Source organism: Pecten maximus, chromosome 15 (assembly GCF_902652985.1).
Source record: "Pecten maximus chromosome 15, xPecMax1.1, whole genome shotgun sequence".
NCBI classification, from domain to species: domain Eukaryota; kingdom Metazoa; phylum Mollusca; class Bivalvia; order Pectinida; family Pectinidae; genus Pecten; species Pecten maximus.
In genome coordinates, this window is record NC_047029.1 from 21,719,004 (window position 1) to 21,732,286 (window position 13,283).

A 13,283-nucleotide genomic window follows, 5' to 3' on the forward strand; every position below is an offset into this window, starting at 1 on the left:
CTCTGTATGGGATGGGGCTTTAGGGGATTACTATCAAGGCGGGATCTCTTGTCAGCTAGAGATACCACCTATTCTCAGCAATATACCAATTTTAAAGCTTGACATTTCAAGAAGGAAGAATCTACTACAAAACAAAGCAGTTTTCAAAATGAATATTTGTTGATCTATTAGTCGGTTTTATTTACTATTTTTTTTATTGTTTCTTTTTTTCTCTCTTTTTTTCTTCTTCTTTTTCTATTAAGCCAGTATTGTGGACCTGGGTTGAACAGAAATTATTAAAATATTTACTCCATCTATATGTATATTCTCTGTCCTACGCACAATTCTTTAAGAATGCAAGTGCTCGACACTGCTCGTCAACTTTAGTCCCCGAGGTTTGTCGTATATTTCATGCAACATTTTAAGTGGATTTTTTTCTATTGTGTGTCTACTACATCTGAACATCTGTAACTTTGATATATTCAACCTATTTTACTTCCTCAGTCGCCTTCTTTGTATCAACATTTTATAAGCCCCTAGCATCACTGCTGTGTCAAAGAAAGGCGTAAAAGCTGTATGATGAAGCTACCTTCAATATTTGGCTCTGCGGTATCTAACACACCGTATTGCACAATCCCCCAATAATAAATCGCCTAATAATTAATTTGAATAGTTGCACAGTTCAGAATACACACGTGAACTAGACGCCCAATATTGGAAATTCATTGAATTATAGGTAAAATGCACCTTCCTATCTCCCAACCTCATCCGCCTTCCAGGTACTGTATAAACGCAGAAGGCCGATCACATCTGACGATTCCCAGAAGAACGAATCATTTGTACCATGCAGTTCAATTCAGTATGGCTCAACTTTATCTAACTCTCGATATGTTGTTCAATTTCCCTCTATATCGTTCAATTATGTAAAAAGCTAATAGTTGCGATGTTGCTTGTCAATGACAACTTATTTACCATTATTTTATGAAATGCTCGAAAAAATCTCAATCGATTTGTAAATATCGAGAATACAGAAAAACATATATAGATGGCAATACAATGTCGGATGTCTATTGCATAGTTGGTAATATTCGCGGGGGATTTAATTGCTCTATATTCGCGGTCATAAAATATAGAGCGAATATAAATGCAAAGCAACTTGTTATATATACAGTGTATACACACATTTTTACAAGTGGGTGTTGCGTCAAATGTATTACCCGGGAATTAGTTCCGACTGGGACCACGAAATATTAGCCTCGTGAAAATTAGCCACTGTACAGTAAGTTTATCAGCCTCGGTTTTCTGCAAAAAATGTCTGCTAGACCGTGTTCCTTTCATTGTGTATCTCTACATGATAAAATGAAGTGCATTTTATTTCTTAATTCCGTTTCCCAATTCACACCACCACCACCACCCAGACCCCCCCCCATCTCTCTCTCTCTCTCTCTCTCTCTCTCTCTCTCTCTCTCTCTCTAATCAGGTTGAAATGATCTATTCAGTACTATCATTATGAGCGACGCTCGAAAGTGCTAATTGATATTTCTTAAATATGCATTCATTAGAAATCACGCGATCTCAAGATATATTAATTTTTTTACCACAATTCAATCAATTTTTCATATTACTCTTTGTGCCATACTGTAATTAATCCATAAATCGCAGACGTTAAGTAATCAATGTAAGAATTTAATGACAATTGATTTTTAGACTGATCTTTTTTAAAGACATTTTTAAAAATTCAATCGATTGATTGAATTCTAAAAGGATAATTAAAGAGGACAATGATGTGTACCCAATTATCAAAGTATTTTGTGTTTGTAAATAGCGATTCCTCGTATCGGTGTATTCTTTTAAATTATTGGAGGCGACCAGCGGCGAAGAGAATGAGTGGCTGTTCAGAGAAGGGAGACACGGACAGTTGTTATCGATAGATGTGTATAGACCATAGATCATGGTATGGCGTCCTTGTCATCACAGATTATGTATTTGTGTACATTTATTGCAATGGGAGTCGATTTAAACTCTAAGTCATATATCACAAACGGGTATTATTGGTTCAACCAGGACTTTAAACATTGGCATTAGATAAATATGATCCATGTCGCACGTGTATGTGGTTCACCCTAGGAGCAAGACATTGTGACTTTCATGAACAGAGATTTATATTGTGTTTCTGGTTCTGGAACAAATTTAGAAGACCGGTCGTTATACTTTTGGGTCTGAGTGTATTTTGAATTGTACAACAATTTGAGGCAACTGGATATATCTAATACAGCTTGATTTGCATCAATTGAAATGGAAACATTGCAGTGTACTTGCGAATGTGGTTTAAAAAACAAAGCGTTGGGAATTTCATACTGAACGTTTTACACTGCGTGTAGCTCTGAATTATGCAATAAATATTGTAAGTATTCACGCCTGGAAACAACATGAATTCATCGATTAACATCGATAAAGGTTATGCTTTACAAGCTTAAAATAAGTCTTAAAGAAGGCTGGACTCAATAATTCAACAGTAGTATCGAGTGCAACATTGTTTAATAATTTATTTTATTTCTATAGAAATCACTGTGATTGTATTGAAACTTGAAAAGCCTGTTTCTTTTGCAGGTCGTTAATTAATGTAGATAGGTTGACAGCATTCACTCTAAAAATGAGACTCTTGTTTGCAAATATCGATTTGAGGCTTCCAATGTAAACAATGAACCGTGAACATATAACAGTGTGGTAAAACTAATTACAAGTTAATATATTCACTTTCGCTGTCAATATCAGATTACATCAGTAGATGTTTTCACTAAACATAAATGTGGTTGACGAATGTTACAGCACGTGATTGTGAACGCAAGGGTATTAGAGTATTCAACATGAAGGAGATTTTTCACTATTGATATAAACAATGAGTGTCAACGAACGGCAAATCCTTCAAACGCAAATGATAAAAACTCCATGCTTTTAACACTGAAAAACCTATAGTGCAAATATGACAGCAAGAAGAATTCCGACCAAATACAGGTAAGAACAAGTTATTGTTTTCAATTATTTCATTTTACAAATATATGACGTTTACCTTTAGCTAGAATTTTATTTTATTTACAACACTACTAACCTATTTTTGGTTTTGTTTTCTTTGATATCATAACAAAATATTCATTACCATCACTATCATCACCATTGAAAGTGTAAACAATGGCACGAGTACCAGAACTAATGAAATTCCGATAGAATCCTGTTCAAATTGAATTGATAACGGGTAGACCAGCCCATTATGCAAGCTTTAAAGCTAATCTTAAGAGAACAGAACCTATTTCATACAGATTTTGTCCCGACCAGAGAGAGAATGCATAACTCTCCTTAAGGGGTGACTGGTCAAATGTTGGGCAGTGTTAAGGCGGCAGTAACAGAACATTAATACAAAAATAAAATAAAAGATCCCATATTAAGTTACCTGTTTCTAAACATTCATTTGGAGTAACAGATATAATTCTTACGTTTTACTTGCAGACAACCATGTCTTTGAATGTACCTGTGTCATTGTTTAAGGTATAGTGTAGTATCTTGAAATTATTGATCTTTCATCGCTTTCGAGACATTTTTAGTGTTATTGCGAGTACCACTGTACCCTATTGCAATCGGGATACTGAACTGCCCCAAACTTGGAATCTGAATTTGACTAATGGATATGGAGATTTTTGCTACATAATTCAATAGTTTGGTTTGGTTTATTTTGTTTAACGTCCTATTAACAGCTAAGGTCATAGTTAACCTTTGTGTCTCTACTGGAATTTAAGTAACTAGCCGGGTCAGCAATTGGATGGGCGACTGCTTCGTTGTCCCCCTGCTACGTTACACGTTACATCAATATAAAGAATATTGTTCCCTTCAATAAATCAGAGCGAAGTGAAGCCGATGTTCATCATTTAGAGTGTATCAGTGGTTATGTACTCATTTTCACCTGGGTAGCCGGGGTTTTATCTTTCTCATCAGAAGTGAATTGATATTAGGTCGTCTGCCTGGATACTTGTTTATTCCGAGCGGTTGTTCAATATAGTTTTTCAGCAATAGTTGATATAAATAAAATGCTTGATTTTAAAAAGGTTTATTCGGTAAAGAAACATGTGAATATTTGTAAAGAAAATATGTAAAAATTATTTAAATCTCTATAAATAACTTATTTCGTTTAAAGGAAAAAAACGAAATCTCCCAAACGATGTAACGCTTAATTTAGGTTTTGTTTGAGAAATCGGTGCATGGTTCTCATGCACATTTTGGCAGGTGGTGTAAAACGGCCGTAGTTTTGGAAATTGTGCCTCTTCACTTTCTTATTTTGACAAAAGCATGTTGATAATTGTATCTGAAATGATCTTGATGATTAAGACGTATTTGTAGATGTCATTGTATAGCCAACTCAAATAATTTCGATACATTAAAGTATTTATTGTTGATGCCATTTCAAAGTCATTGTATATTCATGAGTGAGAGGGTTCACGATTTTGAATTTGTTTCATGAATAGCGATGAAAATGTTTTAAAAGTCTGTGACATTTAACATTCTTATATTAACCCCAAATTTAAAAAGACCACTTAAAATCTTATATAAAATATAACAAACAAATAAATATCACAACAACGAGAGTAAATTTGTAAGATGCTCTTAAGTCGTGTCATCTACTTTCAGTTTAATATCATAATGTGTATACGTTGTGAAATTACATTGTGTGAAATTTAACTTAGTTATCATACATTAATACATTTAAAGCACTTGAATATGTTGTATAAGTTTCTATAGAAGACCCAAGTGAGCATGTTTGTTGCCTTTTTCACACATTTATATCATATTTGAACAAACCTACAAAGGCAAACAGACCAATATTTACCAACATCTTCTTCAAAGTCTATAAATAGCTTGTGTAAATAGTGGCTATAGTTATCGACCACTATTATCGGAGAGCTAATCCCATGGACGTGGTAACGTACTCCCGGGACAGTCCAGGACAAAAGTATCAAATGATACATTCACAAACTCGGTTAAGACAAACAATCAAAATGGAAGACAATGACATCTCATAATTGTTATATTGTTTTATCGCATTGTTTATCCACACAATGAAACGTGTAAAGGTTCAGAATAGAATAGATATATGTGGTATAATGTTGTGTTTGTTTCATACAATACGGAACTAAAGCTGACATGGGTTGTTTGGGTTTAACTTGTAATTAGCTGTCTGTAAAGAGGATCAAAGACACTAATACCTTCATCGATCATGATATTGATCGTGCCGCACTCAGACGTCTGTTAAATCAGGCCCTATTTACTTGAAACAAAGTAAAATCGAACGACTTAAAATACCGTTGAAGGTCCTGTTGTCGTTCCCTTATCTAAATATCAATAAATAAAATCTAATAAAAATAACTTTTCCTCATTATACTTTTTTTCTTTTCTTTTTACCTTTTATAAAGCATTTGGATGGCGAAATGAAGCACCTCAATATTTTCTGATGTAGTTTTAGTTAAACATTATTCAAATATTTTGTCTTTTTTAAATCAACGAATGTTTGACCAGCAACTTAATTGCATATTCAAAATGGCAACTGCCAGTGAATTCAAAGCAGTCCATGATATTTCCCCTGTATAAACATACATTTTTATGTATAAGTATTGGAGAACATTCATTGCATAAAATGTCTAATCAATAACTGATACAAAAGCACATAAATAAAATATAATTCTAACATTCGCCGAAGGTTATATGTGCCTATATAATTCAACATTACCCCTAAATATTGATGGTATGGTTTTTAAGTATGACTATGAAAAAATGAACATACATTAACAACGGACGAAAGCATGGTTAGCTTAACACAACATATAATTAAATATATGCTACGTATCGTTAAGTTGAAATGAAAATGAAACGCATTTAGATATCAAATCTAAAGTTTATATCTGAATCGTTTTAAGGAGAAAGGGAATTTGCTGCAAGAAAGAACTTTACGTTTACCCTCGGTTAATTGATTATGTAGGAATTAATGGCTCATTTATAGGCAGTATTCTTCAGTGAGGTAGCACTATAAATCGGCACAAGTTCCGGCCTATCACAGGGAGACTAGGCACGAACATACCGCATACCTCCCAAAACAGACATACGCACTCGCCACACGCATATATGTCGTACGCACGGGAGGCCGTCCTTAGCTGTTAATAGGACGTTAAACAAAATAAACCAAACCAAATCATTTACCTGCGGGTTAAAATTAATAGTTCTGTGTAAGCTAGTTAAAACATTTAAAACCCGCTTTGATTAGACTTTAACTTCCTTGGAATAGCTAAAATAATATGATAGATCATCTTTCACATATAAGGGGAACTGATGGACGCGTTTATAATGCCAACATACTGGAATTTCATACTGTTGACAGAGTGACAATACCACCTCTCCCTCTCAACTTATAATGTTAACGGTCTAACCAGTACCTACAAGCAGAAACGGCAACTTTAGAGCAAAAGGTACAAATGTAATAGACTTATGTTGGTCTTTGACCGAGAAATTAACTATCGGGAATTTCCAACTGTTTGGTGTGAGGTGACACGAATAAAGTTAGCCCCCTTCCAAATATGTGTTGTCTTGTGTTGCACACTTGTGACATTTAAGAAAACTAAATAAATCGGGATCTATATCGTCTCTATTATGTCAGACCTATTTCGCCTCTTTCACTCCACATGACAAAATCTTCGCTGTTCGATTTTAGCGCCGAGCGTCTGCCCACGCGACAATACACTTTTAGAGTGGGACGACTTGTTCGCCCGTTGTCAGTATAATGTGACCGGGTGGGGTGTGCTGCCGGGTGTCTTCGGCAGTATGCTTCAGTGAGGTAGCACTATAAATTGCCAAAAGTTCCGGCCTATCACAAGGAGACTTAACACGAATATACCGCAGCCTCCCAAAACACATACGCACTCACCACAAGCTGTTTATAGGACGTTAAACAAAATAATCCAAACCAAACATTACAATAACTTCCATCTTTCTTTTCTTCAACGGTGATATGCTACACAAACGTCATCATGAAAAGTGTACAGCATACACTTTTGTGAAAGTTTTAGAATCCAAAAAAGGGAAAACAACTGCTATCCTTTTTATTTTGCACATTAGGTGGTATGGCTTATCATTTAAATGATTCATCCAGAAATAAAATACTTGTACAACTGATAAGTAATTAAGAGTTTGACAATAACGAAAAAACCGCAGCATAAAGATTGTTTATCCTAATGTTAAAAGGTAGAAACAAAATTGGGCCTCAGCAAATGTTTAAGCAAAGAAGGGAAGATCCGTTAAACCAATCCTTTTAGCAAGCGTGAAACATGTAAATTCGGAGCAATATAAAATAATTGTGTCGAAGGCACTTGTAAATAACTATCTATAATTTATAGATTGTTTCTGGGCTATATTCATATTGATTCCACGTAGCCATAGAGAAATAAGTAGATACTACCGCATTTTCATAATAAACTGATGGTAAGGGGACTGTCACAAATACTGTAATTGAAACTGGAAGGTAAAACTCTACAACGTGTGAAAATGTAATCATACATCTTTATTCGTACGAAGAAAACAAACCATTGCCTTATCCGCAAGAACAACCTTTTGTCCGAACTATTATCGCGGTCATATTAATATATAACTCTCGATGGTTTCGTGTTTCAAAGCTCTTTACAATATGATCATAATGACGGAATTTGTCAGGCCTTATGATAAGAAGGTATGAGGTATTCATCGTATTGGAACAGGATCTGTTTTGTCCTTGATATTACAGAACGCATGTACTGTTAAAACCGAGACGTATAATTACGCCATGTGAATAGACAACTAATGTTCAATTATCACTAGCTGTTATAGGTGTTAAAGCAGTTAAATATATAGATTAAAGGTCTAATAAATCCACCTGATAGTAATTATACAGTTCTGTAAGTACAATTAGACAAATAGCATGTGGTGCTATTTAACATTACTTGCAAAAAACCTACATTTTAATGGGAGTAAGGACGTGGTAGTCAGCTATATGTTTACTGCATAACTGTTTAATTTAGCGGAGCAAATTTTTCATGATAGTCCCATAAGTTTACCGGTATTATGTTTTTTAACTATGGGTTGTTACCCGTTATTTTGGTTGTTTTCGCCATTCGTCATGGTGCCCGTTCCTCCGTCTATCTGTCTGTCTGTCTCCGCCATAATTGTGTAGTACATGTATTTAAAAGATATGTGTATCAAATGAGGACCAAACAGGTACATGAAGATGGAAAGTAGTAAGATTTTAAAGAGTTTTATGGTCGGTACATGGCTATGCATTTATTGATTTTGTGATCGCAATGCTTCCTTAAGGAAAACTACACAGGTTAGTTGTGATTGATATAAAAAGGGTCTAACATTTTTTGTAAGTTTCATAGTCCGTAATATTTCACGCATAGCTAGTGATCGCTGCTGTGCACCAAGGTATACCATTTAATGCTTGAATTTTATTTTGGCCAACAAAAATAACAATAACCTTCGATAGTTTTTACCTACACACGTTACATATGAACATGACAGATTTGAATCATTTTCCCGGGCGGAATGGTTCATCGTCCGTATTTGGGCTAAGTGTACATGTTTGTTTCGGTGTCATTGCAGTCGATAACTCACCTTTTTGGTTAGATAACGATACATCGATGATAACAAAATATCTATGATGAAAAAAAAGTAATATATTTAAAAAGTAATCTATTTCCAATAAATTCATTTTTCAACATTATTGAGATATACCATAAGCAAATGTTAGCGTATAAGTTGAAATAGACCTTCATAATGAAATAATTCACAAAGCACATATGTGCTGTGGGTATTCATGCGATATGTGCATAGTAACTCCGAACACAAAATTAAAAATTTATTGTAATGGATATTCGCACAGAGAGAGCAAGTCATTGTTACAGTGTATTACATTTATAATTAATAACAGGTGACCAGTTTTGTACTCTATCGCCTTTTTTATAGAGTGATTTATTGTTATCGGTCAATTCCATGATCGATTTTCAATATATAACGTTACTTTTATCATAAATGTACTACTATTCAATATAATATGTTATACTGTATATGCTTTGGCAATATTAATGTGCTGAATGATTGAAAAATGTTTAGTTCGCTTAGACACCAATAAAGTAAGACTTTCATTAAATCTAAAGCAATGAAAGACGTCTCATTGAATGTCGCAATCAACCCTTTTCACTTAGATGTTTTAAGTACACACGAACCTGGTTGGTGAGGGGATTCCTTTTTAGCTGTATGTAGTTAACTATGGGGTGTAAAACGTGGAGAAAGCGAAATTGATTCTAGAGTTTTTGTAAGTTTTGTATAGTGCAGCACACAATCAGCAATGTAAACAGACTTGGCAGAGCAGGAGCCATAAATGATAATGCGTATTATAAAGATGACCACAATTAAACTATACCTTTAAATGTAAATTGTAATACAGTCTCGAGTAACTAATAGATCCCTCTACATGTAACCGAATTTCACAACTGTGTCCTCCTTCTAGGACCGATATATGGTACTAAGAATAGAAAGTGGAAATCTAGAGAAAAATCAAACCAATGGGTTCATATAAGAAGAGGAGTTGAACTTACTGATAATTTAAGCAAGTACACAGATTTGTTAGATTGAATAACTTTGAAAGAACGTGAACTTTTTATATATACATTTTGTGTACTCTTATTCTGAACTACGCGTACGAACACGCAAGTACAAAGTAAAGATTTAGCTGTCCGGAAGAGCTTGCGTGTACCATCCAGCAAGCTCAGAACATTGCACAAAGGACATGCGATCGAATCGACTGGAAAATGATGGAAATTATCTATCAACCATCTTTAAGATTAAAATCCTTGTTGGTATTAACAAGGACAATGCTTATCAAAGAGGTAATTATCACGGCTCATTTATCACTATAATCAGATAGCTTCTAAAGGGTATACCGAATACTGTAATCTCTCCACCTTAATGTAATAGCTATGTACCTCATAAAGAAGTTCCGCATAGAACCCATATACAGTGCAGTATCGAGCCTGAAAATCACTTTACCTTAATACTGAGGATATGCCTTATTTTAATTGAAATTGATTCCTGAAATTAATTAAAGCAGACATGTTACCAACAAATGTGTTGACCGCATTTAGATATACAAAAGCTTTCACGTTTACAAAGACTTGGTCAATCTAATACTGATCAAAGAGTCCTGTAATAGCATTTTCATGACCGTATGTCGATGAAATTGTGTATTGGAACTTTATAAAGTCTAATCTCTCTCTCTCTCTCTCTCTCTCTCTCTCTCTCCCTCCCTCCCTCCCTCCCTCCCTCCCTCCCCCTCCCTCTCCCTCTCCCTCTCCCTCTCCCTCCCTTAAAGCACGGTTAAGCAGTTACCAATTAATCCCAGAAACTAGTTACAGTAAAACTACCAAAACTACTGTACCAGTCGTAAAATTGAATAAATATTTATTTTCTATTCTTCATTCATATGTGTAACTTTGTGTACCATCTTTACATCTTTGTTGAGGGAGTGTTGGAGGAGGAGGGGGGGGCTTTATTATTTTGGCCAAAGTATTGAGTGTCCGATTCAGGAAGGAACGTTATTTGCTTCTTTATCTACAAGTTTGAACAATGCGACGTTTATAGAATTACTAACTTATTAATTTTCTTTGCTTGATATTTACAATTAGTGATTTGGAGGTAAGTATATTATAAGGCTAAATGGGCTGTCAGGTCACTGTGTCAGTTCTCTGATTGCCGTGGACGTGTCCATAAAACAACAAACAACAGCTTATTTAAATTACTGGGGTTTATATGCGCCCGTGCTTTGATAAAAAACGTTGTATTCCTATCTTTAAATACAATGTCATGCTGACAAGAAATTAAAATGATTCGCGGATTTTAACCATGCAATAAAATAACACGGATAAAAGTTAAAGCATTTATTAGGTAAAAGATGTAAAGATACAAAAATAAATGCATTCAGAATGTCGGTCAAAGAAATATATTTTATCGTTGATGTTCGGATGTTTAAATTCGTTGAAAGAAATACACCAATAAAGATCCGTACACCATCTCCGTCATAGATATTTTATATCCATTAAAATAGTTTAATGTAATGCATTCTGCTTATTGCGATGGGAGTATTCTTTACATCAAAGAATTTGACATGCATCATGACTATAATATAGTTTTATATACGGGTCAAACTGTCTAGACTGTTCGTTCTATTGGGAAAGGAGGTGTTTGATAAGATATTCTTTGTACCTTACCCACCAATGACATGGTGGTCAATTTGCGTTATTTATGACAGGATATAAAGTGACATCATATCATACCATTTAGATAAACCAATGTTCAATACCCCAATGCTTAAAGTTTTCGAATATATTATGTATTATTATGAAATTTCATACCTTCATTCTATTAAAATCTAAAAGAAAAGACATGCGTTTCTGATATTTTTCAAAATTATATTGACTCTGAATTCCGAATACCACGTATATCCTTTGTCTAAATTCCAGAAACCGCGAATAATAAGTAGAACTTATCATGCTTATATTAGAATAACAAGGAAGCATGAGACTGTAGACTGCTATTTTCTATAAGCTAAGTATGCGCCTGCTTGGCCAAATAGGTACATATATACCTGGTGTGACCAGTCGATTAGCCCTCTAATTGTTTGGCCTTTCGTGGCTATATGTCACCTTCATTGATTAAGTATTGAGAAGATTCATTACATTTTTGGGTCACATCTATTACAAGCTAAAAATATGATTTAACTAATTACACCAAACGTTGATGGGTTTGCTTTAGTTGTTTTGGTTTTATTTTTAAACGTCCTATCAAACGCTAAGGTCATTAAAGGACGGCCTCCACTGTATGCGCGAAGCATGCGTGGGGAGACTGTAATATATATCCATGTCCGTTTCCTTGTGATAACACGGAAGTGACGCCGACGTTATAGTGCTATCTCACTGAAGCATACTACTGATGACACCTAACAGGACAAATGGATCATGTGAAGTATACTACTCTCAATAACATAAATCTAAGCTTTTTTTTAATATGGCGCCCGAATAATTTTTTAAATTTATAATAGAAAACTCTCATATACCATTTAAGGCGAACAAATTATCACAAAACTACGAGACATTAAGTGATGTATGTTTCAATAACCAATTAATGTCGTAAACACCATAGATTATTATGTTTGATACAAAAAGAGTATAATATGTTTATTTGTATTAAATCAAACTTGTGCTGTGTCTATATGTTATATTTGTTCTTTCATTTGTGTCCATATTTGATGTATAGTGATCAGGCCTTTCACATCCTCTCATTTCTCAAAATGATCTTGTCAGGAGTTATCGCTGCAAAATTAAAACATCATTTTAAGGATATCAATCTTGCAAAAATCCAGTCGCTTATGTTTCTGACTGGGTGATTTGGTGCCTAGATCGGTAGTTCGAGACCTAGTTGGGGCACGAATCTAACTTTTTGTTACATATTAATGTATCTTTAAGTATATGTTTTTCAATTCTATAATTAAGTCCCGCTATGATAATTTTAGGACCAGATTGCATCTTTCTGTGTCGTACCATTTTATTTGTATGTCTATGCATGCCACTATTTTTTTCTTTCCACGTTAACGGCTTTGACACATAAATGTAATGTTTCAAATGTCTAAAATTTACTTAATTGATTAAAAAAAGGAGGTTAGTTTTTACCACTGCAGCGCTATATATCAATAATTGTTTAGACGGATTACTATTGTACAAGGCTACTTAACTAGCTCATTATGTCAGGAAGTAGACTCAAGATAAGTGGTACAATGCAGAATGTCTATACGGAGAGCGAGAGGCCCAAAAATGTAGGTAAGGTATTTTGCATGGAAAACAAAAGCTAGAAAGCTTTTCGTTAATCCAAATAATGAATAACTGTCTAATTTTCCTGTGCTTTTTGTGTTCGGGATGAAAACTTTGTGAAGGAGGAATTGAGGTAAACGTAGAGTGTATAAGGTCACATTACTAGCTCAGAGAAATGGAAATAAACTTAGTAGTACTGTAAGAGTCTAATAGTGATCTACCATAAAATTGACCTGACATATGCTGCACCTATGTATATTACGTGTTCCAAAGGGCTGATCTTATTTTGGCCCTGCAGGTAGGGCGTAAGAATTGTACCTGCTGCCCCCATTGCATGATCGTAAGAGGCGACTAAACTTGGGATCTTATCTTTTCTCT

At 34.5% G+C, this 13,283-nt stretch overlaps 1 protein-coding gene across 1 annotated transcript in view; it reads left to right on the forward strand.

Annotated features, from left to right (window-relative positions):
• Positions 1–1,796: 1,796 nt before the first annotated feature.
• Positions 1,797–13,283, forward strand: part of LOC117343998 — a 37,689-nt gene continuing 26,202 nt past the window's right edge. Inside the window, exon 1 of the mRNA XM_033906591.1 lies at positions 1,797–2,994. Coding sequence (XP_033762482.1) covers positions 2,963–2,994 — 32 coding nt within the window. The 5' untranslated portion in view covers positions 1,797–2,962. The remainder of the gene's footprint in view (positions 2,995–13,283) is intronic.